The sequence below is a fragment of the Gobius niger genome (genome assembly GCF_951799975.1).
Source record: "Gobius niger genome assembly, chromosome: 19".
Classification (NCBI taxonomy): Eukaryota; Metazoa; Chordata; class Actinopteri; order Gobiiformes; family Gobiidae; genus Gobius; species Gobius niger.
The window spans coordinates 7,667,969-7,694,475 of NC_136870.1; the positions used below are offsets into that span (position 1 = coordinate 7,667,969).

The following is a 26,507-nucleotide window of genomic DNA, read 5'->3' on the forward strand; positions in this document are numbered from 1 at the left end:
ATATAAAACATTTAGTACACAGTAGACCGACCAACTTCTCACAAATACTGTTCACAAACGGCCTCATGTTGCAAGGATCTGCGCACTATCCATGGAAGCTGAAAACATCCCATGGCCAGCAACTCACCGGACATGTCACCCATTGAGCATGTTTGGGATGCTATGGAGCGGCATGTATTATACGGTGTTCCAGGGTCCGACCAACATTCAACATTCTACAATCAATAATCTGATCAACTCTATGAAGGAGCTGTGCAGCGCCATGTGTGGCCAATAACGTTTCAGCGGAACTTCAACCTGGAAGAGCTACCTGCAGCCTTCATTATCCAATCGTCCAATCACAGCCCCACCTCGAGCCGCGCCTTCGAGTCAGCCAATCACCACAGCTGCTCGTCCTGCCTCAGCCATTCATCGCACCAGGATCTCCTTCTGAAGCTCCCCGGTCAATCGCTTTGCCGTTTCCCTGCCGTGCTGTGACCCTCCTCCGCCCCTCTTGCACCTGGCCTCCCCTCGGCTCTGCTCGTCAGTGTCCGGGCTCCGTGGGAAGATTCTGACTATCATCCATCATCGCCATGTATGCCATATCGTCAATGCAGTCTTGTGCCCCAATCATGATCCATGTTCAATAAAACTTCCGGACACAATCTGTCTCTGTGAGTCTTTTCAGGTTGACCTGGTGGTCACCCAGACACCGACGCCCCAGACCACTTCATTAAAGCAAAGCAGAACAAAGGCCCACCTGTGCAATATGAATGCTGACAGATTTAAACCAATTTGTGAAGGATATTTGACAAAATGTGTCTAATGCATATATAGACAATGTTTCATGTCTTTGAGTTCAGTGTATGACAAAGGGGAGCATAAACAAAAGTGTTGTGTCTATATTTGTGTTCAGAGTAATTACTCTGTTACCAAAGGCATTACCCACACACTATAGGGCTGTAGGGCTAATCATTTAAAAAGGAAAACAGTCTAAATGGTTTTAACATGTTATGTACAAGTCAGAAAAGTAAAAAGAAAAAGATTCAAACATCAAAGCTGATACACAAGATCTTACATATTATTATTTAAAGACGCATTATGCAACTTTTGATGCAAAAAAAAAGTTGAAATTTGTGCCTATTTGACCTTGTAGTGACCCAGTGGCCGTATGAGTGGTCAGCATGGCTTTTTATTTTCAATTACAGTGGCCTCTAATATGCTCCAAGATCAGTTGTTTAGTAGGTTTTCTGGTGAGAGTGACCCTCTACCAAACAATTGATCCTGGAGCGTCCTAAAAACCACCATGATTGAAAGTAAAGGCGCCATGCTGACCCCTCACACAGCCAGTGGGTCACTGCGAGATCAAACAGGCACAAATATCAACTTTTTTTCCACCTAAAAAGTTGCATAATGAATGCTCTTTTTAAATATTTTCATTTTGTGTTAGTCCTTCCTGTCCAATTGCACAAGACACATCTACTGCAAAGCGTGGCAATAATTACACTATTGGCCATGGTCCACCATTTGATACAACTCAAATTAAAGTCCTGTCTCCCTCATGTTTTCAGTCCCAGCACAGAGCACCATCGCGACGGAAGATTGCAACATCCTAGAACCACAGCTACATTTTCCCCCCATATGGTTACTTGATGATAAATGGCCAGTCCAGATCCCAGTGCACTTCCACTACAAACACACCTCCCCGGCCCCGCAGCAGGGCTATTATTCTCGCACTCCAGCCTGCATTAGAGAGACTGTAATATCGCCGCATGATGCAATATGATGAAAGAGCGGAGCGGACTGGTATTTCCATCAGTCCAGATCTGTTAGCAACAAACGCTAAAACCAGAAGCTACTGCTCTGGCAAAACGCATCACTGCTTTGACTGTGATTCTTCGTCTCCCACTCACCGGGTCCCAGTGCTCCTGATTCTCATGCGTTTTTAGCCCGTTTTCTCCCTTAGGTTTAATGTCAGAGTAGAAAATTGTTGATGTGTTTGGTAAGCATGTGTAGCATGAAAGGCGACCGAGATGAGTGTGTACACAGACACGGCTGTTTCCTCTCTGAGAAAAAGCAGCGGCACAGGTTCGCAGATGTTACAAAACTTTAGAGCCTTTAGAGAGATTTCTTCACAACAATATCAATTTCAAAGTCAATAAATCAGGCAAGGAATTAGATGTCAAAAAATCCCTTCCAAAATGTTGTGAAGTACAAGACCGGAAAGTTTGGAGTCTGTAGGAGCCACTAAAGCCACGGTTCCACATAACACGCCTGTATCCTGCACACCTCGGTCTATGTACTCGCCTTGTCAGCATCTACTCTACCCAGTACAACAGAACATCCTGAAAGGTTTTGTAAGCTGCGATGAGAACAATGTGGACAAATCCACCATATTCAGAGGTGCCAAGGCAAATACAAGAGGAAAGAAGCAGCTAAAAGACGAAGTTTGAAGGTAAGCAACATGCCAATGTTATGCTACCACCAGCTACTGTTGTGCTAATGGGGGCTAACTGCTAACATCGGCAAAATCACCTTTTTCAACAGCAGTTTGATGTTGTGAAATATTAAATCCATGTGACCTGCATGTTAAAGGAACGGGCCACCGTTTTTCCATACCGAGATATGTTCCTACCTGAGCTTAGACGAGTTGATACGTACCTGTCTGGTCTGTGTGGTGAGCCCGTGGAAGAGATTGGTCCCTTCCAACTTCACCCCGTTTGGAGCTATAGGAATATGCTGGGAGAGACCAAATGCTAACAACATCTTTGGTCATTTTGTGTGACTGAGGGTGCACAGTTCTTCCACACTGAAGAAGAAGAAGAAGAAGATCTTTATTTATATAGTGCCTTTCACAGACATATAGTCACAAAGCGCTTTACATGAGACAATTGTACATTCACTCCATACTCGGTGGTGGTAAAGTACGTTTGTAGCTTCAGTTTCCCCTGGGGGAGACTGTCAGAGGCGCTTTCGCGACTACACACGTCTGCACCAACGGACCCTCTGACCACCACCATACATTCACTCACACACACATCATACATCCTGGCCTATTGTGCAAACGTCTTCCCATGTCAATCGTTGCTGTTTTTTTGCCGCTGCTTTCCTTCGCAAAAGGAAATGATCATATTTGGATTACAGAGTCATCTCGGTCGCCTCGATGTTGTCGTGATTTCCTGAAACTGAACATGTTCTGAAGCGATACTCGACAAATCGTAATAAAATAGACATCGCAAAGAGTTTGATCTAATCTTTCCCGAAAACTAGTCTCGATCTCAACATTGACCACTGCATGAAAAGATTGATGTTTTCACCTGCCACGTAAATTCATCCTTCTCCATATGATACATCTGCATTGCTTCCCTCACACATATTAATTACATTAAGTCTCCATGTTCTGAATGCGCGCTGAACCCCCCAGCTCGGAGCACAGATAAGCCTCGATGATGGATGCGCTCTGTCCCCGGGGCTGGGCCGGGGCTATCTGTTTTACACGCCGGGTCTGTGCACGCTGACACCGGCCGACTGCATGTGAGCGTGAAAGGGAAATTACGAACGGGGATGTGTGACAAAGCAGCTGAGATAAGGGATGATATAGTATTACCGGGACACTGAGAGAGACAAATGAGGCAGAGATAAAGCGAAGAGACGCAAAGCAGAACCGGGTCCTCCAATGGAACAGCTTCTTGTTTTTGTACGGCAGGAAGTACTAGCTAACACAAGCCATCAAGGCCGCCGTAGCTCTTTGGATATCGAGCTGGATACACTCTTTTCTGTGGATTGTGTTTGTGGAGGTTTTTGGTCAACAATGATCTGGTCAGGGCCCGTTCGACTACGGCTTTCCGAAGGCAAAGCGGACATCTCCCAGCCTCTTCAGTCCTGGAGTCTAGATCCATGCCAGGTCCAACTGACAGAAGGACAAGTCTATCTACCAAGTGTTACTTCATGTTTTTTGAGGGTTTAGGCCATATTTAATTGTCTTTATGTGCGGTAGAATCGACAATAAAGCTAACTTTGAACTGAACAATAATGTCCAGTGCTTTATAAAAGTGGGGGTTAAGAGGTTAATAACCCTGTGTGTTTTATTAATTTTATTTCTAATACAAGCATTTATAAACAACCAGACATCATATGCATGCCTTTATAACACATGTGTCAAGGTCAAGGCCACATGAGGCCGGCGAGATGATTTAATGTGGCCTTCTGAGGAGCATGAATTCCTGAGTATAACTCTGCACCAATTCCAGTGCGGAGTTCTGGATTTTTAAAGAAATAACCAGTTTGCTCACTCCAGCCACTAGGGGGCAGCTTGAATTTAAAAAAAGGAAATAATTCCACACGTGTCCAGCAGAGGGCACTGACATAATAAGAGATCAGGATATAAACAGCATATTATAGCCACGTGGTAAATGGTCAGTCTGTGGCTACAATAGTAACTTACTGCCATCGAGTGTGGACTGAATAAATAATGACTTCATGTAGCACTTTGAGAAACATGTGACACAGTCTGATGAAGCACAACAAGTGTAAGCTGTTATTTATGAGGCCAGTCCTTAATGACTTCGAGACCCCTGCTTAATAAGCTTGTATTCGAAAAAAATATGTACAAATTCCGTATAAAGCAATACAAATAAGACTAAAAAATAAATAATAATAAATAAGCTGATCCAAACCAACCGTATGCCTGACCCTAATCCTAACCTTAAGGATAGTGAAGTTCACAAAAGGTGTCCTTCAGGCGTTAGTATGAATCTGACCAATCAGAGAGTTGACAGTCCCGTTCATTTCCCGTCCTGACAGTGGAGCCTGTGGCGGTAGGGACCTCACAGTGGAGGCCTGCAGGCCGGACCTCTTGAGAAAAGCGCTGTTTTTTCAAAGAGGGTAACATTAATGTAGGAGCCAAAATGCACCTTTCTCCCAGGCGTTAGGGGGCGCTGGTGAGCATTTGTTTGAATCAGCCACAACAAAGTCAAAGACCTTCAGATGCGCCGGACAATCCTGGCTTGCAGCGTGGAAGACCAGGACGCCATGCACCGTGGATTGCACATTGGTCTTGAATGAATCAAAGGCACCACGCTGCTGATCGCACATGCAAGTGCTCCTCGCGGGTGAGAAAACGGAGTTGAGCAACTGAGCGCTTCGAAATGTGACAACAAAACATGGAATGAGAACACAACATAAGAGGTCCGCCTGACACGGCAAGAAACCGTTTTCCTCTAAACCAGCAGCACCTGGATCACGGATTAGGCCCTTTTTGTAGGGAACTCAAACATTCAAACATATGCTCACCAGCGCCCCCTAATGGCTGGGAGAAAGGTACATTTTGTCTCCTACAATTAAAGCAGTACTAAGTAACTCTTCCCCCTAGAGGCCATAAGCGCAACTGCAGGTGTAGTAGCAAGTTACGATTTTTTTATTTATTAATTGTCTTGGAGAGTAAATACTACGCTGACAGAAAAGGTGAAGGGAGAGAGGGCTACTGTACATCCAATTATACAATGGAAATATTTTTTTTCACTCAAACTTAGCTGTAAATACTGTTTAAAGTGACGTTAGCCCGCAGTTAGCTTTGCCCGTTAGCATGTTAGCTTCTTCTTCGTGATTCCATTAGTGTGTATTGCTTTCTCCGCACCGGTGGCAGTCAAGTTGGAAACATGGTTTTCTTGCCAGAGACACCAGGGGGAGATGAAAGACCCTCCAATCATCCCATAAACACTTGTATTACCCCCACAGGGACTACGGAAAGGATTTATTAAGGTAAATAAGTTACTTAGTACTGCTTTAAATAATTCAGAAATACAGTCTCGACGGGTACATGACTATTCTAATCTTCTTGATGCTGATGATTAGAAAACCCTTGTGTAATTATGTTTGTCCGGTGTTGTGCTGGTTAGAGAAGCTGTAAAACCGGTCGCCCTGCTAGTTAAGTATCTGGAGCATCAGCATTTGTGAGTTCCTTTATACTCTTAAAGGGATATTTCAGGATTTTTGACATAGAGACTCATTTCCTAGTTATCCAGAGTGTTGCTGGTACCTGGAGATATTTTTTTTTGTAATTCATGCAGTTCTTATGTTTGAAGAGTTTCGCGGCGCTAGGCTAATGCAAGGCTTTCTACGATGTCAGCTTGCCTGCATTAAAAAACAGTCTGACCCGCTCCACAGAGCACCTGAGGCAAAACATTTATAACGCCAGACTAACCATATAAATGTCTCTGTCCATAGAATCATTTTTGGAATATAACTGACCTTGCATCACATGAACGATCGCATTTTGAGGGACTATTTTCTCGCAGATCACTCCGCCGCTGCGTAGCTTATACAAACACGAAACAGATGCTGCTCAAATATAACAAATTTTAAATGCAAATGGTTAAAATGATTCTATTTATTCTATCATTCTATCTATAAGAGATTTGCCTCAGGACTGTTTTTGATGTAGGCTAGCTGACATCGTAGAAATGTGCTAGCCTTGCATTAGCCTAGCACCACGAAACTCTTCAAACATAAGAACTGCGTGAATTACAAAAAAAAAAAAATCTCCAGGTACCAGCTTAACACTCTGGATAACTAGGAAATGAGGCCCTATGTCACAAATCCTGAAATATCCCTTTAATGGCCAGAAGAACTTTCTTCTGAAGCGTGACTTTATTTTCCATACGAGACTTGATGGAAAACGTAAAATTGTCTGGGTGACCTCGACCTTTTGAACGGCAGTGTTTGGTTTGGTCTTCGAGGCTAGCAGCTATTGTTTTAACCTGAACCTCTTCACCCACAAAACCTCCTATGCGTCAACGCAAAAATCCAGTTTATGATAATTACAGTAAGTCATAGCCATAGACATTATTTTTAGCTATACAACACTACAAATGCAAGGTTATCTCGAACGTTTCCCAAAGCAAAACGCCCAAACTATGCACAGAGACTTTTAAAAGTTCGCTCTAACTTTACACATCCATACAGTTATCCCTATATGCAGCTTTAACCGCCCCCCCTTGTAGCTGTATTTTGTTTTGGCCTGAGCCGTGATTGCGCTGGGTCGCAGTAAAAGCCGCCCATAAGCGCCGTAAACACAGCTCTTTACCTCCATATTTTTGAACCTCTCAGCAAAAAAGAAAAAAGAAATAAACGACAACAAAACAAAACAATGCGGCTCCTCCATTGTTTGGTGTAATGAGTTGGGTTAGCGAGCGCGGGGGCCTCACGTGGTGCCTCTCATTGCCCCATGTTGTTGCTGGACGGCAGGAAGGAGCGCAATTAAAGTCATTGTTTCATTAAGGCCCGTGGCTGTGAGCGCGCCGGCCCCCAGACCACAACACAGCGAACGCTAAGTTATGGGAGCGCGTTCGCTTCGCTGGTAAACAAACACGCGCAGGGAAAAGGTCCCAAGCAGAGGAGAGTGGATAAACCAGTTTTTGTTTTTTTACTAGCGCTGTACAATATATCACCAAATGGTTCTTTATCGCTGCATCAGTATCGGTATGTTGCAAAATCACTGAGGTCTTCCATTTTGCCAACCCATATCAATCGACTTCAGCCGTGTTTTGACACAATTTGATGAAAAAAGAAATGACTTCACATGGAAGGTCCTGTGTTGAAAAGGTTTATTAAACTATCACAATACAATCGCAATATTCAGAAAGCAAATAGTACTTTTTTTCCTAAGTTTTGGACTGGCTTTAATTTATTACCTTAAAGGAACCGGCCACCGTTTTTCCCTACTGTGATATGTTCTTACCTGAGCTTAGACGAGTTGATACGTACCTGTCTGGTCTTTGTGCGTGCCCATGGAAGAGCGTGGTTGCTTCTAACTTCACCCCGTTTGGAGCTATAGGAAAACATTGGGAGAGGCCAAATGCTAACAACATCTTCAGTCGTTTTACGTGACTGAGGGCCCACACAAAGACCAGACAGGTACGCATCAACTCGTCTAAGCTCAGGTAAGAACATATCACAGAATGGAAAAATGGTGGCCTGTTCCTTTAAGACTAATTATGATCATCATAGACACTCTAAAAGTGACACAATTAACAGTTAACACAGTCAACACAATTATATTTAAGATTTTTAGATAGATTTTACACAGTTTTCTTTAGTTTGGCCATTTTTGTGATGTCTATAGTTTCCAGTAAGGACGCTGTCACTTCCTGTCAGTTCCCTTATTGGACACTGACTGGAAGTGACATAGATGAAGGCAAACAATTTTAAACTGTTGCCTTGTCGACCATGATGAGCCAATGGGAAATGAGTGAGTCAAACTGCTATGGAACTTTACCTTTATCTACGTCACTTCCTGTCATCAGCTTAAAAAAATAAATAAAAATACAAATAGCTTTTCTGCCCAACATTTCTTTATTAAAATTGCTTCTTCACTGAAACAAAATGCAACTGATGTTATCCTTCTAAATAAGTCATATAAGCATTCAAACCTGTCATAAGCACTTTAAAGGTGCATTATGGAACTTTTTACACAAAAAAAACCCTCAAAGCTTGATATTTGCGCGTAATTGACCGTTTTGTGACCCAGTTGCTGTATCAGTGGCTAACATGGCGCCTTCACTTTCCATCATGGCGGCCTCTACAATACTCCGGGATCTACTGTTCTGTAGGTTTTCTGTTGAGCAGTGAACACCTACCAGAAACGCTAAAAACTTTGTCCAGTGTCCAAACAGTAAAGGCGCCATGGTAACTGACGGGTCACTGAAAAGTCAACTACGCATAGATACAAAAAAAAAAAAAAAAAACCTCCACATAAATAGTTCCATAATGCACCTTTAAGCCATCATCTGAACAAGGCCGACAGTTTAGGCCTTGTTTCAACTTCCTGAAAACCTTTGGATGTCAAAGATTTCTTGGCAACCGTTTTTATAATGTGAAAAATCTAAAACACCAAAGTCGTACCGTTTTGTAGTGGCGTCAAGAACTCCTGTAGTGTGCGAGTATCACCTCTCACCACAAGAGGCTTTGTCAGCAACCAACAACCTTTCTGCGGCAGGCTACATTTGTACCGATCTAGAAAGGAGATAATTTGGTTATTGATTCCATCCACATTCCTTCTAAAAATTCAGTACAGATGATGGCTTAAGCATAAACGTTAATAGAAACCCAGCCATGTTAAGTCATGTTTTGCCTTGTACCTGCTCATGGTGCGTACATTTTTTTCAATTATTAGTATTGTATTGTTTTTCGTAAACGTAAAAAAAACGTAAATTTCTAAACTCATTCTCTGTGCCCTCATGCTTCCACCAGCCCGTGTTTGACCGTACGTTGTCCCAGCCATCTGTTCGTTTGTGGAAGCTTTCACAGTGTAACCATGGCGGAGACTTTGTACTCTATTTTGCATGTGAAAAGACCACCCATGATTGCGGGAGAGGGGGGGGGCACATTCTCAAAGAGGAGTCGGTGGAGAATATTAATTGTTCGGTCGTGTTCTTGGGTGAACTTGCCACAACAACAAAAAAAAGCACAGCCTCGATCTCAGCACTGGCTTATGTAAGAGCCGGTGAGAGGAGAGGGCGGGTTAAACCAGGCGAGGGTTTTCTTTTGTCTCATCTGCACAAACCGTCCATCCTGCTTTTTGAAGGCCATCCAAGCTGGGACGTGTGACTGTCGGGTTTTCGGCAGAGCAGCAATGATCTGGACAGGGCCCGTTTGGCACAGCTTTCTTGTGACTGAGCGGATAGGCTTATTTTAGAAGAACTAGATCCACCTCACAGCCACTTCAGTGCTGAGATATTCTTCTCATTGATCTTGGGTAAAGAAAACATTTCAAATTTGACTCATAAAGGTTTTTACTATGTTGGTGTAAAACAGGGGTTCCCAAACAATCCCCAAAACAAACAAAACTTGGGGGCCCCCTTTTGTAAAATGTAGTTAATTTATAATAATTTAAGGTGCAAACGGTTTAAAATCTGGTTGAAATATGCTAGCCTAACTAATTTCACTTAAGAATGCTATTTTCACCCCCAATTCACTGTCCCACGACCCCCGAGTGGGTCCCAACTCCCGTCTTGGGAACCACTAGTGTAAAATAAATGAATGAATTACAGATGGACCTCATTTCTACCTCACAGGACGGCAGTTCTCCGTGAGCTTTGGCCCTTTTTCATCTGCAAAAGCCCCTCTCACCTGTGGAGTTCCCCAGGGCTCTGTTCTAGCCCCAGCTTTGTTCTCCCTGTATATGCTGCCACTGGGTTTCGATTTTTCGAAAATATTACACTTGCTTTCATTGCTTCACCGATGATATCCAAATTTACATGCCTCTTAAGTCAGAAAGCAGTTCTATGCAGTCTTTGCAGAGTTGAGAGCAAAACTGAAATTGTTATGTTCGACAATACTGAACAGACCTTTGATCTCGGTGTTCCCTTCAGCTCCCATGTGAGTCATGATTGACAGCTCTTATAAAAATTTGACAAACAAATCAGCTCTGTGGTTAAAACAAGCTTCTTTCGGCTTCGCCTGATTGCTAAAGTAAAACCATATCGGCCTTCTAACCAGCTGGAAAAATTAGTCCACATGTTCATCTCTACACATCTGGACTTCTGTAATTCTCTGTTTTACAGTCTTGATGCTGAATCCATTCGTCGTTTGCAACAAGTACAGAATGCAGCTGCATCAGGCGCTATGACCACATCACTCCTGTGCTACAGGCTCCCGGTCCCTTCAGGATACAATTTAAAATCATAATGTTGGTTTTTAGATCACTGAATGTCCTGGCTCCAGAATATCTGTCTGAAATGTTGTGTTTGTCATGTGACCAACAGCTTTTAACCTGTCCCCGCTCTGAGAAAAAAACCTGAGGTGACAGGGCGTTTGCAGTCACTGGACCCAAACTTTGGAGCGAGCTCCCTTTGAGCATTCAATCAGCCTCATCCACTGAGAGTTTTAAGTCACTCTTAAAAACGCGCCTCTATGGTTTGGCTTTCAACACGAGCTGAGTTGAGCATTCTACGTTTTTTCTTTGTACCGTGTATTGTGTCTCTCACTGAAAACATGTACAGCACTTTGGGCAGTGTCAACTGTATTTTAAATGTGCTTTATAAATAAACTTTATCCTTGACCTTGACCTTGATGGATGGGTTAGGGTTAGGGTCACAGTGTTTATGCGTTAATATTCATATTTCAGCAAATGTATGTCCTGTAGACAGATGGACTTCCCTTTAGTGTTAAAAAACAATAATACATCCCACAAAGTATTTTGTTTTGTAGGTTGTTTTCCTTTTAAACCGTTTTTAAATCATTTTCTATGAAACTGATTGAACAGTCGCAAGATGGCCGACATTTGCCACAGCAACAAAAGAAAAATATTTTCTTTATTGAGAAGCCATCAGGAAAAAGACTGCTGACTGAAGGACAGCTTCATCTACCAAGCTATTAAGAAGCTGAGCTCTCCCCTTCCTTGTATGCATTTTGATATGGTCCTGTATGTAATGTTGCCTTGTAATGACAGTAAAGCAATATTGATCCTTTATATGTGCTATACATGTGGTAGAATTGTCAATAACACTAACGAGACTGAACAAAGAAGCTGAAGAGTCTGTGTGAGCTAGAAACGAGTTGTGAACATGGCTCACAGTTCAAATTCAAATTGCATAATAGTACTGTAGGACCAGCATTGTTATTGTAGATGTTTTCTTTTTGCTGCCAAGTATCGTTACCTGACTTTTCAGATCTGACGCCGATAAACCCGTCAACTGTCTCTTGCTTATTACTTCCTCGTTCCCCCGTCATGTGACCCAGGGGTGCACCCGCTGCTCGTCCTCGCCATTTGACCCGCGGGCGCTGACACTGATGGCTTCCTCAGATGGGACCACCCTGCGCCCTGTCTCCTCTCACGTATCCCTCCGTGTATCTGCGGCTTGTTTACTCTGTCACTCTACCTCGCCTGCTGTTGCTGCACCTTGTCGGCCTCATTTCCTCCGAAGCCTCAAAGCCCTAGTTTGAACTTCAAGACAATAAGATCTGTCACGATAAGCAGGCAGTTTAAGTGTCGTGAATGGCAAGTTCCTAAACTTACCATTCACAACACTCTTAACCCAATTCCTCGGGTTAAGAGTGTCAGCACGGTCAGTACTTTGCTGGATTAAACAAGAGGTTTCAAATCTCACTTTAATGTTTTTTTTACTCATTAGTCCTAAAAATGTGACGTGTGGCAAATCATTGTAAAACTCCTCATAGAAAAGTCACAAAGCCGCAAATCCAAACACTAATATGCTCGATCCAATCACAGCTGGAATATCAAGATCATAAAAGTATATATCTGTAGTTAAAATCTATTTAAAAACAATACAATTTTGAGTATGTTACATATTTGTTAAAGGAACAGGCCACAGTTTTTACATACTAAGATATGTTCTTACCTGAGCTTAGACGAGTTGATGCGTACCTGTCTGGTCTTTGTGCGTGCCGGTGGAAGAGCTTGGTCGCTTCTAACTTCATCCCTTTTTGGAGCCATAGGAATACATTGAGAGGCCAAACGCTAACAACATCTTTGGTCTTTTTTGTGTGACTGAGGGCACACAGTTCTTCCATACTGTGATATGTTCTTACCTGAGCTTAGACGAGTTGATATGTACCGGTCTGGTCTTTTAGGGCTTTTCCACCAAGGTGTTGGTTCAGAGCTGGTTCTGGTGCCAGGTTGGTTCCATACTGACTTGGTTTTCCACCAAAATGAGAGCTGTGCCTATTGTCATAGCAATGCTTTGGGAAGTCAACATCAAAAATGGATCTTACTATAGCCACTTCTGGTTATAAAATACAGAAAAATAAGTTTATGTTTCAGTCACAGCAGCCGTTAACATTTTGATTTCTTCTTTCTAACTCTTGTTTTAGCTAAAGAGCATAAAGCAAAACAACAGTTTCCTCCACAGAGACTGTTTTGGCTTCTCCAGGAAGTTATAAGCACAAACTAACTAATATTGCTTGTTTGTTGGAGGAGAGAGCCACGCCCCCAGCTGCTGACATCACTGGTGCTCGTTTCCTGGTCCAGCTTTTAACTGGTTCCCAACCGGCACCAGATTTTGGAACCAAGAGGCAGCGTTTTTTCAGTGGAAAACGAAAGAACCGGTTCTGAAACTGGAACTGGCCCAGAACAAGCGCCGGCACCAGCTTGGTGGAAAAGGGCTATTTGTGCGTGTCCGTGGAAGAGCGTGGTAGCTTCCAACTTTACCCCCGTTTGGAGCTATAGGAACGCATTAGGAGAGGCCAAATGCTAACAACATCTTTGGTCGTCAACTCGTCTAAGGCAAGAGCATATTTCAGCATGTAAAAACGGTGGCCTGTTCCTTTTAAGAAGTGAAAGAAATGTAAAACCCACCCACTCAGAGCAATGCTGCCACGTGATTGGCTCAAACCACCACTGGTTTGGGCAAAAACCAATCAGCTCGAGCTAGCCCTGGGGTAGACTAACTGAAGCCAGGGTGCCAATCTGCGACATTGGCCTCTCTGACCACTCACTCACCACTCATTCAGAGTACCCGGTATTCCCTCACTGTCCATGAGGTGCTTTACATTGTCACAAAGAAATAAAGTCAAATCATGGTTCCTCTTGATTTGGTGCCACTGAACTGGGTCCAAAAACCAAAAAAAGTTCAAAAATGCACTGGGAGAATGTCAGTGTCGTAACAACATTATGACAGCGCGGGTGAGATAGCTGTTATTTTGAGAAGTTGAGTGCATTCCAGGGCAGCCTCCCCCTGCCAACCCACCAGTGAGAGCTGGGAGCTCGCTGTGAAGACACCCCGCTGTGAGCTGTTTCGGTACCAAAAAGCCCTGTTTCATCACACTGCGAGAAATATCATGCATTCACACATTAGAAACAGACTTGTGCGCTTGTTGCTTTACCCGTCAGTGACAAATTCTCCTCGTCATTTCAGAAGTATCAAAGTAAAACGTCTGACCATAAAACATGCTCCAAGTTTGCAGTTCACGGTTCACTGTATAGGTCAGTGGTGAGTTCCATTCATTGTCCATGGAATAGACGTCTATTGAGATTTATGAGTTTGTTTTCTTTATTATCAGAAATACTTTTTTTTTCAAGATTGGAAAGGGCCTGTAGCTTATTGCTGATTCTGATTGAAAGAGTGAGAAGAGCTTTAACTGATAGCTGTGGTTCAAACTCATTCCTATCTTTGCAAACACCTTTTTAACATCCTGATTCTTCTCAGGGATGAGTTTATAAGAACACTTTTCACAACTTTTCACTGAATAAAGTGGAGCTTTGCTGTCAGGCTAATGCTAACAACAACAATGTGATGCTAGCAACTAGGGCTGCTCGATTATTGAAAAAATAATAATCACGATTATGTTTGTCATAATTGAAATCACGATTATTCAAACGATTATGTGTTGCCTTTACAAAAAAGTCTTTATTTTATTTATATATTTATCAATAAATGAAAAAAAAAAAACAATGCTGAATATTTTCTGTTTTCTGAGCAGTCATAAAAGTACAAATGATTTCATGTTTGCCTCGATTAAGGAGAGGTCTCTGTTTCACACCTGCCCCCTGCTGGCCAGCCCTCACACCTGCGCAAGTAAACTGAGCAGCGCAGCCTGCTGACATCATCACACAGCGCTGTTTGTTTTTATGTCAAGCAAAAGCATGAGCCAAAATGTGAAGGGAAAATGAAATAATGCAAGTCTGCTTTGCCAGAAAAAATGGAAAAAAAAATAAAATGCTAATTTTGTAATCGTTTAGTGTAATAAGCGAAATCGTAATCAAATTTCGATTAATTGCACAGCCCTACTAGCAACAACTAGCCCCTTTGCACCGTCAATGAAATGCTTTATATTTAGCACAGCACACACTTTTTGCACTATTATCTGGTTACTAAAACTAACGGTTAATCTAAACACAAAACAAGTCAAGATAATAAATCAGTCACAGGAAACGAGGTGTAAATATCAGTCAGACACACGAAGCTGATGCTAACAGTGTCGGCTGGTGATGTAAACTCAAGGTGGGGCTGTTGCACACTGGGTTTTTTTGTGGGGGTTTTTGGCTATCAGATCTACTATACGCATTTACTGCTGCTTTTCAGATTAAAAAGAACCATGACACCACATATTAGCAAAGGCACACAGAACTAGCATTACAGACAACCTTTATTCCCAGAGAATCAGACCGACAACAAGGCAAAAGTCAACCACATAACATCATTGAAACAGGAGACTATCACCTAACAATGTGTTTACCCTGAGCACAATGATATGAGAGCGTAAAGGAGTCGTTTATGTCCTGCTAAACAGCGCTGAACCCGGACAGATGTGAAGTGGTGTAAACATGGACTCACCCGTAGCATCAAGGAGCATTGAACCATTACATGTGTTTAGCCTCTTTGAAACTCCATAAACACATGGCAGCCTCCCCCCCTCATCTTGTGTCTTTCCCGTTGCAAAGAGTCGTCAAAAACAATGAAGAATATCTGAATAATCCACCAGTGTTTGCTAGTTGATATATAACAGGTATAATGTTCAGAATGCAGAGGAACGCCGGTTCATTGTATGTGGTGCTGTAGAAAAAACGGTATTGTTTTGGAGTGAGATAAGAGACGTGATTGAAAAAGTTATTTCTAAACCAGTGATATTAAACCCAAAGATGTTTCTGTTTGGCATATATCCAGAAAAACATGAATATTCAAAAAATGAATAGTTATTTATAGACTTAAGCCTACTTATTGCTAAAAAATGCACAAAGAACTCATTGACCAACTCTTCATCACTGGTTACGACAGATGCTTTCCACCTTTCCATTAGAAAAAAAATTACATATATTCTTAAGGGCAAACTATTAACAAACTATTAACAAAATACAAACAAAATATTTGGAATCCTTTCATTATACATGCCAAGGGTCTCAAATTATTGCACTGTAAATTCCAACTCATTGCACTTACTTGGGATAAGTTGTAAACCCGATACATAATTATTACGCCCAATGTTGAGCCATGATTACTTGTAGCGCTAGTATGATTAAGACGGCTTTCACAGTATTCATTGCTTATGATACAAGTTCTGATTACTAGACATGTTAGTACTGACAACTGGGATTTCCGAGTACTGATTACTTTTGTTACTTAAATATGGCCTCAACCTGTACTATTATGCTTAGTACTGGTTAATGCAATATTCTAAAACCATGTGCTGGGTAAAGAGAAAAAGCAAGTCAAGCCAATGTTAAGCCTATATTATTCAAAACTGGCAAATCCTAGTAAACGGGACAGAATCTTTTAATGGATACTTTAGATTGAGCGTGAGCACAACAGGACGACAAATAATCATTACTGGCATCATGTAAAGTTAGTAATTACTGGCAAAACCCTGTTATTGGAGGGGAAACATGTTGCTGTAAAACGGAAAAGCAACTAATCACAATTTTCTCTTGAAAATGTACTTCTTACATGGAATAGTGGGTAAATGCTGAAAATTTCAGGTCTCCTAGTAATTCTAACACTTTATTTCATGTTGCCACCTCAATCGGAATTTACAGTGTGGAGGACAGTAGTGCAAGTGATTGAAAAATGTTAAATGCTGTTTCCAGACATGTATATTTCTGTACTGACCAACATGTGTAATAAACACTGAATGTAGAGAGCAGGTTGCATAGATTTGAGACATGCACTGCTAGTTGTTGTTGGTTCTGTTTGTGAAAATGTTAAAACTTCAATTAAAAAAAAAAAGAATAATGGAAAATACAATTATCCGACCTAGCCCGTTGACACCAGCCATCCCTGGTCTTGGAATAAAAATCGAGGACCTTTACGGCGCGCAGCAAAGGTTCTAAAAACCACTCCGCGGCCTTTTTTTTATTGTTCACAGCCAAGCAACATCAGATTTACCAGCCGCAAAATCCGCTTACGCTAACTTACTGTACTCCAGACCAAGTCGTACATCAATCTGTCTCACTCTAAGCCTGGTTTCACTTTCCCGAAAGCTCAAATCATAATGTGTTGTTACCCAACCTCGACTTTTACCGCCGCCCAGTGCTACCCTTCACTGAGCTGCCACGCCGAGGCCTTTATATTGGCTAACGATAAACGCCTTCGAAAAGTCCCGCGGCGTGCATCTCTTCAAATCGACAACACATGAACCGCTGCAGTCAGAAGGTTTTTTTTTGGGGGGGGGGTAAATACTTGTCATAGTTCGGTTCTTTTTGTTTGCCCGGAGCACTTTGACAGCTCAATTGTGTGAAATCCCTCAAATTCGGCTTTCAAAATATTGCCATTCGCCCGGTCCAAGAACCCTGAAACAAAGTCGTGGACGGAACAAAAAGAAATGTCAGGGGTTTTGATGCCTAAGAAGTTCACGGGGAGTTCCTTTTTTGACAAGATGCTCGGCGAAAAAACGGAATCTCGAGCCACGGACATGTCGGAGTTGGAGATAAGCTCTTGAGATGCCTTGAGCGAAAACATACTTTATCTGATTGAAATGTATCTGCGGCAGTTCTCAAACGGTGGACACCATCCTCCGCTCGATCCACAAACACAGATAGAGGGGGGAAAATGTAGCCTTAAAGTAAGCTGCGAAGAAAACTGGATGGACAAACTGTACTTCCTGCCTTAAGGGACAATAAACAGATAAAACGTTGCCATACCGATCAAATAAAACAGTTCAAAGATTGAATAGAGATCAACGAGTGACATGTTTTCCCTAGGAATTGAATCAGCAAAAAGATATGTCCATTAGGATGAGCAATGTTCTTACGGTTGACAATATGTGATACGCTTAGACCAGGGGTAGGCAAGTTTTCGTGGCGGAGGGCCGATTTTCTGTATTGTAAACAGACCGAGGGCCGAAGCCGCTGATAATTAGCCCAAAGTAAAGCACAACACTGGAAAAATTACCAACTTAAATGAGATAAATGACTTGAAATTGCTTGATTTAAAGTTCCTCTATGTTGAATTCGAGTCGGTTTGAACTAATCCCAAGGTACAAATGCTAGACACTGCAGAAAGTATTTAACTAGATCAGTATAAACATCTCAATTTGAGCATAATAATCCAAACTTTAGTTGTTTTGACTAGTTAAGAAGTTCTTGGGCATTTGTCCGAGATTATTTCACTTGTTCTGAGATGTTTCTGACTCGTTTCGATACATTTCGTTCTTAATTCAGGTCATTTTCTTTGCCAATGGGGTAAGAAAATTGGTCTTATCTCATTGGCAATTTTACTTTCTTATTTCAAGCGAGATTTACCCTAGAACTGGTCTGAAATGTCCTCAAACAAGCAAAGTAAACTTGGTCCGATCAGGAAAAGTGTCTAAATGAGTAAAAACCGCTCAAAACAAGATACATTTCCTCAATTCAAGTCATTTAAGCCAATGCTTGATATTCACTTTTTGTAGTGTAGCGCCAATGGAACAAGAATAAAACCCTCTTGAAATCAGACAAATAATTGTTTTTCACTTGAAATGACACAAAATGATCTGAATTAAGAGAATAACTACTAGTAGAGGTTTTATCTCGTCTAAAAACCAGACCAAATCTACTCAAACCTTAGATTTAATCTCTTCATTTTATGTCTTTCTTCCTTAAAACGATGATTCTTTTTCCAGTGCACTTCTTTCAAATGCCAGTGTTGTACATAATATATGAGCTCATTGGGTGTATTTCTACCTTTGTTTCTCCCATTTAACTCCAATAATGTTAAAAGTACTCTCTGATTTGTGTAATAATGTTTCTCAAAATCATCTTGAGGGCCAGAGGAGCAGTGCTGGAGGGCCGGATTTGGCCCACGGGCCTGAAGTTGCCTACCCCTGGCTTAGACTATCAATATCCAAAGTACCCACAAAGTTCTGAAGCAACTTTCATGTTATAATGTCAACCTGGAGATCTACTTTCATTCACACATGTTTGAGGAATCTTGCATATTTATTCGCTCTCTCCATCCACAGTCCCTCAAAACATTGCATTCCAGCTGAAATCGCCTTCTCGAGAAAGCGTGCACGTTGTCTTTCGCTTCATCCACCCGACTTACCTCTTGTCCTATATGACTTCGACGAAATGTTTCATAGAAAACCGCGAAACGTACGTCTTAAGTAACACTCTGCATGTTTTCCAAATCGATTTTTGACAGCCTTAGGAATTAGCTCGTAGCACGCTGGCTTGAAAGCAGGGGCGTCCAAATTGTTCCCTTTTATTGAAAGACACATGTGTTGGCTCATCATGAGGAAGTCAAGTATGGCAGCTCCCTTTGTTTCAGAAATCAAGAAAGTAATTCATCACAAACACTCCTTTAAGACTTAGTCAAAGTTCTTCAAATGAGCATTTTGGCCAATTTCGGGAAGAGTCGAGAAGGCCAACGAAACTGGTTCCAATTTTGGACATCCCTACTATGCACGCTGACGGTGTTTTAGAAAGTTGGAAATGGAACGCTGAGCTAAACTTAACTTGCACGATGCGTAGATGACCCTCATCAAGAAAACTGTCCATGAAATTGCCCTCCACCGTATCGTTTTTTTTTTTTTAAGTGACATTATCGCTGCTTCGTCCAGCGCAAACCCCCCCCGAACCAAACTGCCCATGCCATCACTTCTCCAGTCCTCCCACCGCTCAGCTCTCATTAGGCGCATCGCTTTTTTACTGGTTTACCGCGTGGTGCGCCCCCTTTAGAGCTCCCCAGCCGCCATTAACCCAACCCCCCCCCCCCACGCCAACCCCTCCCTCCCCCTTTTGGCCCCCCGTCGCTCCAGCTGACGCTCCGCAAGAGTTACAAGGCTCCGAGAAAACAAGGCTTCTGGGAACACAAACACAATTCCTTCCTGCCTTTTAACCCCTTCGTTACAAGCGGCGAGCAGGCGGATGAGTACTTCACAAACTGTACTTTTGTGTGGAAGTATAAGTACGTCAGAATACTGCTAGGCTGCGATGTGGCAGTACGGGAAGTCAGTGCGATAGCAGCTTTTCCGATCCGATTTCAACCAAAGCGAGGACGTAGACGAGCCCGACACACCAGCCTCCTTCATGACAACTGTTGTTTCTCTTTTCCATCTCCATGTGTATCCATTTGTAGTAAATTATAAAAGCCGTATTCATAGACGTTACGCGGTATGACGATTTGAGCCATTGGAGCAGCTAAACGGGTGGAAATTGGACAAGACTTGCTATTCTCATGTCTATTTGTAAAACCAACATGCTCAGTGCCAGAAATGACATCTTGATCGAGTTAAAAACTAAAGTATATTCTAATATTTGACCTCAATTTCAATCGTTATGACTTGCCATGTAAAAGGAAAAAAAAAAATCTGCCTTTGGAGAGTGTATTTTTGCACTTAAAAATGACAAAAATCGGTGAATTGAGATTTTCTATATGTATCTCATTTCAAGTGCAATGAGATTCTTGCCAACTTGAATACATATTTCAAGACCTTTGAGTCAATTTCATGACCATATTTCTTTGTATGATTCTTTCCGTGTTGGTTTATTTCTGAAGAAGTCGTCATTGGTATGATTCTCTCTGGTATCCCTTGCAGAAGTAGTAGCAAAAGCACAGCGTGTACGAAACATTGACACGGTGTACGGACCCACACAAGCTTTGAATCTTGTTTTTTATAGTGTCAGGTAGCATGAAACGATCCCAAAAAAAATCACAGATTCCCCAAAACCCAGAGCATTGTGGCCCCCGTGATAGATCTCTGTACCAATGGTTTGGAAACGCTGCTATAACAGGGTTTCCGCGGTGCATTAAAAGTCATATAGTTTCAATCTAATTCAACAATCTTTTGCTCAAAAGTTGTCAGTTGTCCAATTTAGCTTTTAATATCAAAACGTCTCCTCATCCCCCTGTTTGATTGAATGTCTGCAAGTCTTAGAAACTAAATATGCAAAGTGGTATTAAAAATATGGTATATAGGCATTAAAATGGTATTTAAAAGCAGTACATTTGACTTGCTGCCACCTGTAGAAACCCTGTATACATCATGATCAGAAACCCTTAGCAACAGAAGTCACAGTAAAAGGTTCATATATCTTAACATTACTTTTACTTGAGATTCAGATGGCACTGTTTGATCACCAACATTTTGTCCAAAGTCTGTCGTAAACTCGGGAAGATCTGCTCGGAAATCAGCTTTTCAATGCTAACACTTAAACTGTTACTACTGCTACCATAGATTTTCAGCCATTGACTTTGAAATCTCATTAGGAAAGAAACAAAAAGCGCATGGGCATAACTAACCAGTGAGACCGAGTGCATGTCATTTCAGCTTTTATTGCAAATTCGTATACAAAAACTTTTCCAAAAAGACAGTACAAATACATGGCAGAGGAATATTGGACACGCCAACGTCAAAGTTTGCAGAATCCTGTAACATCTTCCAGTTCCGTTTGCAAAATAAGACATTGTTACGAAAGCCGCTCGAGATAAAAGAACAGAAGAACATAACGCGGAACAGATAGATTAGATAAATAAACCAAAAACATAAGATTACAGCGTGTACCTTTTAGGCCTAAGTTCCCCCGGGGGCTGGAAATGCAACAAAAAATAATAATACGCTTTCTACAAATAGTAAAGTATTAGTTACAAAGAATAGTATGCAACACAAAAAAAAATACAACAATAATTACTTTCAAATAAAATTAAAGCTAATAAATAAATAAGATTTGGTCGCTGTGGAGGTGGGGGGGGGGGGAGGAGGCATGGCAGACCCACAGGTCAAAGGTGACTTCCTGTCGCTGTCGAAGCCTCGCAGTCGGACGGTTAAGCGTAATCTCAGCTGCGGCGGAAAAACACACGGGAGCCAAGGCACGGCGGTGGAGAGGACGACTGCCCCCGATCGCACTCGGAGGGGATTCATAACAAACCGTATATTTCGTTATGGCACCAGGAGCAGACGAGGTCATTGTACCGAGAAACGGACACGCTGACCAGCATGAGGACGGGTCAGTCCATTACTAAAGATTCTGGTTCTTGACAGAAAGAGGGAATAAATAACAAAACAGAAAAAGAATGGTACATAGAGAGTTGGCAACATTTTTAAATACTGGGCAATAGTTTAGCGATCATCCCTGTGACCCATCCCTCCCCCCAACCCCTAAGTCATTAACTGCCAGCATATGATAAAACAATAAACATACACAGTACCTACTCAAATATTAACAATCCATAAGTCCTCACAGAGGAATCTCTTAAGTCTCTCTAAAAATATATATAGCTTCTATCAAGATACAATAACAAGGCACGGTGTGAGCCAATCCAGTCCACCTCCTCCAGTTCAAGTGTCTGATTTGGGGTTTCCAGTCTTTTAAAGTCTATGCCATCGACAAACTGCAGAGGCCACATGAGCTGCTCGTGTAGAAGTTGTAAACCAGTTCGGAGTCAGTGAAACGTCCTGAGGAGCGGCTGCCCCGATGTGTCGTCCACTGGACGTGTGTGGACTCTACAGTGGTGCCTCTGGCGGCTGAGCTGCTCAGGGCCTGGTGAGCTGGGTGTACACAGGCGCCTGCTCCCAGTGCTGTGGGCTGCTCTGGGGGAGGGAGGGCACCCCGCTGTTGTCTGTGATGGGGGTGTACATGGGCCGCTGGCTGGGGCTGCTCATGTAGCTGAAGGAGGAGTACAGCCCTGGGCTCTGGCCCGCCCCTGCGTGGCTGTAGTAGGCAGAGGCCGCGCTGTCAGAGTAGTCGTACTGTGCTCTGGAGGAGTAGGAGGCTGGGGGGCTGTAGTGCTGCAGGCTGAAGGGGCTGAAGGGGGCGTGTTGGGGGGAGCTCTGCTGCTCGCTGTAGTGACTGGGACTCAGCTGCTCCGTCTTGATCTGGGTCCTGTGCTGGCTGTCTGTGCTGGCCCCTGAGCTGCTGCTGCCCAGTGTGGTGAGCGTGTGCTGCTGTCCCTGGCTCTGGCCCTTAGACAGCCAGGCCCCTCCCCCGGGGCTGACCGGGGCCCCGCTGATGCTGTAGCTGCCTGTGTAGCTCACTGCGCTGGCGCTGCCAGGGTGGCCGTTAGGAGGCAGGTACTGGTCAAACTCATTGACGTCAAAGGTCTCGATGTGTGAGATGACGTCACTGCTCAGCTCGCCAATGTCCACGTCACGGAAGTCGATGTTGAGCTGGCGCCCAGCTGGGCCCTCGGGCAGGGAGCGCAGCCCCCCTTCACGCTTTAGGTCCATCTTGCCAGAGCTAACATCAGTCTTCGGGGTGGTGGGGGGAGTGGGAGGCCCCTGGGAGCCTGAGATGGAAAAACAAGTAGGATTTTATTAGCCTCTATTCGGAACAAAACAGACAACAGCACAGCTGATTTAGGAACTGTCACTTTTTAGGTGGATTGCACAGTTTAAGCCATAAAGAGTGTGATGTTATTACACTGCCCATAAAGTTAGGAGAGAACATAATATTACACTTATAAATTCACATCTGCTCAGTTTGCTTCAACAGCCACAAATACTGCACTTAATCAAGTCTAGACACACTGCACATGCACATTCTACCAAGACAACATAATAGTCTTCAATATTTTATATACTGTTATTCAAAATAAATTCACTGGTTTGACTGATATTGATTTTGCCCTTAAAAAAAACTAAATACGGCCGAGCATCACCTAAATTCTCCTGTCATAAGAGTGAAAGGCAGTGCTAACTCACCAGAGTGCTCCCCTGGGGAGTGCACCTCTCCCAGGCTGGAGGCAGGAGAGTCGGCCTGCTGCAGGGCTTTGAAGATGGCGTTGGGGGAGATGTGGGTCTGCTCGGTGCCATCCTCGGAGTCTCCCTGGCCGTTCTTCACAGACTTCCTCCTGCGGGGCTGGTACTTGTAGTCCGGGTGGTCCTTCTTGTGCTGCACGCGGAGCCGCTCAGCCTCCTCCACAAACGGGCGCTTCTCAGCCTCATTGAGAAGTCTGTGCGTAAAGACGTCAGTTAGTGCACAACCCAGACCTTCTCTATACGAGCAAACATCAAAGGCACGTATTACAACCAAGCACATGGAAGTTGAGTCTTACCTCCAGAGTTTGCCCAGGGTCTTGCTGAGCTCGGCGTTGTGCAGGTGCGGATACTGGTCCGCGAGCTTCCTCCGCGCCGCCTGCGCCCACACCATGAAGGCGTTCATCGGCCTCTTCACGTGCGGCTTGTTCTTGGACGAGCCGTTCGCGCGCACGGGCATGGGCACCAGCGTCCAGTCGTAGCCCTTGAGCACCTGCGACACGGCCTCGCGGATGCACGCGGGGAACTTGTCCTCCTCGTCCTTCTTGAAGTCGGCCAGCAGCGCGTCGGCGCGCAGCAGCCCGTTCTCGGACGGGCGGGTGTTCTCCGCGTCGGAGCCCGAGCCCGAGTGGCAGGGCGAGCCCGCGGAGTCCTCGGACATGCTCGGGCTGGGCGCGTCGGACAGACACTTCTCTTGTTCCTCCGTCATCTTCAGGTAGGGGTCGAGGAGATTCATGCGAGAAACGTCGTGGGGGCGCTTGTCAGAGGAAGAAAAACAAACACAAAAGTGGCGTGGAGCGCGTGAGAGGCGCCTCCAAAACGCAGCAAATGACTTTTTTTTTCTCTTCTCTTGCAAATGCTTGTAAAGTGGCGGGTGAGTTTATCTCGCTATCCTCGCTGCTCGTGCCACTTTACGCGCAGACCCTCCTCCGTCTTCCGCCAAAAAAGCTGACTCCACACACTCCTGAAATGAAAAAAAAAAAAAAAAAAAAACGCAAGTTACTCAGTGAGCCGTAGTCCCGAAGTCTCCAAGTACAATCCCCAAAGTCGAGCCCTGTGCTTTGAGCCGCTCTCTCCTCCGCGCGCCGCCTTTATAACAGCTCACCACGCTGCACAGGAAAGCCCTGCACGGATTGGCCGACGCAGCGTGACGCCAAAGTGAAGGAATCTGAGCCAAGCCGTCGCCTCCCCCCCCCCCCCCCCAAAAAAACCCTTCCCCTTTTTTTCCCCCCCCACCAAAGCAGCACACAAATTACACATATTCACACATACGGCTCGTGCAGTTTATACCCTGACTTTATTGCAACATAAAAAAGAATGAATGAAATACAGTCCGATCCGTAATTACGTTTGGGAACGTCGTGCGTAAAGATGGTTGCAAAAATGTGCCAAAAAACATCTTTACGCATCTTTACGCACGACCGGATTTGAGCGCACTAAAAGGAGTCAGACTTTATTTATTTTAGTATAATCCCTATATGTTTCTACGTCCTGCAGTTGCCCAGCCAGGCCAATAGGGGGAGACAGCAGTCTAGGGAGAAGGCGTTCCAGCGTGGCTCCGGCTGCTGCCACTTCACTGTCGAAGGCATCAGCGTGGATCGCGTCGCTCGTCTCGTTTCCAACAACAGAGAAATAATCCCGGTAAATCTCGCATTCTCCTCCATTTTTTGCTGACTGCTTCGAAAGCTTCCACGAGCAGCGCCCGCCTTGGCACCGCGCGCACGCAGTCTCTCCCTCTCGCTCGTCTCAACCAAAACGCACGCAGAAGAAATAGAATGCAGAGCAGATATAGTAGCTCACGTGTAAACCACTTTATGCCTGTCTTTTTTTGGAGGTGGACGACGATTGAAAAAAACGCGACATATCTGTGACACTGCCAGTTTGCATTAGGTGGAAGATGTCAAGAAAAAAAAAAAAAGCGCAGTAAAGGAAAGGAACATTTGGAAAGAGAGAGGTTTTGGGAATCAACTTTTTTTGCGCACATATCATTTGCAGTAAGTGGGGAAAGTGTCCTGGTGCAAAGGAAAAAAGGGGGGAAAAAATAGTTTCTAATCCAACTTTATTCACAAAGCGCTGTAAGAACATGAGTCAACCAAACAGAAGGGATTACAATGTTTTCTATCATTCAGGCAACACGTACATTTGAACATCAGATTTCTTAAGACAGTATGCAATGTATAGGATTTGGCACAAAAAGTTCAGTGACACTTGTCCATCTGAGCTTTTTAAATAAGATTCTTAATGCATCATTGTACGCCACTGTGTCTGGAACCTGGACTGTTTATAATTTACCCACAGATGTGCGGAGTACAGAGGTGAATGTAAGCTCGAAAAGAGTTCATTTCACTTTTACTTACAGAGCCAATGTGTAAGGGAACCCAGGCCCTGGTAGGTTCTCATTTTGTCCCTACGTGTTCCTAGAATTTGGTCCGAGCGGAAGTTTGTGTGAAGGAGATCTGGAAGTGCAGGTCTATATACTTTTGCCAGTGATGAAAGCCTCACCATCACTGTGAAACTATAAAGTATGTAAATGTTCTGGTGTGGCGTCCGGACCCATCGTCACCCTGTGACCTCAGGCCATCACCAAATAAAAACAATTATTACATACTATGTCTTATTGTCCAGCTCAAATCATGTAAAATACTATATTTCCCTACAGATTGTTTTTAATTAAAGGAACGGGCCACCGTTTTTTCATACTAAGATATGTTCTTACCTGAGCTTAGACGAGTTGATGCGTACCTGTCTGGTCTTTGTGTGTGCCCTCAGTCAGGCAAAATGACCAAAGATGTTGTAAGCATTTGGCCTCTCCGAACATATTCCTATAGCTCCAAACGGGGATGAGGTTAGAAGCTATGGCACGCTCTTCCACAGGCACAAAGACCAGACAGGTACGTATCAAC

The 26,507-nt window shown here is 43.6% G+C and overlaps 1 protein-coding gene across 1 annotated transcript; it reads right to left on the reverse strand.

Moving 5' to 3' along the window:
- Window positions 1–21,201: 21,201 nt before the first annotated feature.
- On the reverse strand, window positions 21,202–24,378 carry LOC306978693 (transcription factor Sox-9-B-like). Its single transcript, XM_079577348.1, has 3 exons — window positions 23,904–24,378; window positions 23,551–23,801; window positions 21,202–23,135 (listed from the first exon to the last, which is right to left on the reverse strand). Exons 1-3 carry the CDS (start codon window positions 24,338–24,340, stop codon window positions 22,384–22,386), a joined length of 1,440 nt encoding a protein of 479 aa, XP_079433474.1. The 5' UTR covers window positions 24,341–24,378; the 3' UTR covers window positions 21,202–22,383.
- Between the last annotated feature and the right edge of the window lie 2,129 nt (window positions 24,379–26,507).

Bases quoted from the DNA above. Each gene is read 5' to 3' on its own strand.
- LOC306978693 (XM_079577348.1), bottom strand. From the start codon at position 24,340: ATGAATCTCCTCGACCCCTACCTGAAGATGACGGAGGAACAAGAGAAG. The intron at 23,802-23,903 runs GTAAGACTCAAC...CTTTACGCACAG, and splicing joins ACCCTGGGCAAACTCTGGAG to ACTTCTCAATGAGGCTGAGA. The intron at 23,136-23,550 runs GTGAGTTAGCAC...TTTCCATCTCAG, and splicing joins CTCCCCAGGGGAGCACTCTG to GCTCCCAGGGGCCTCCCACT.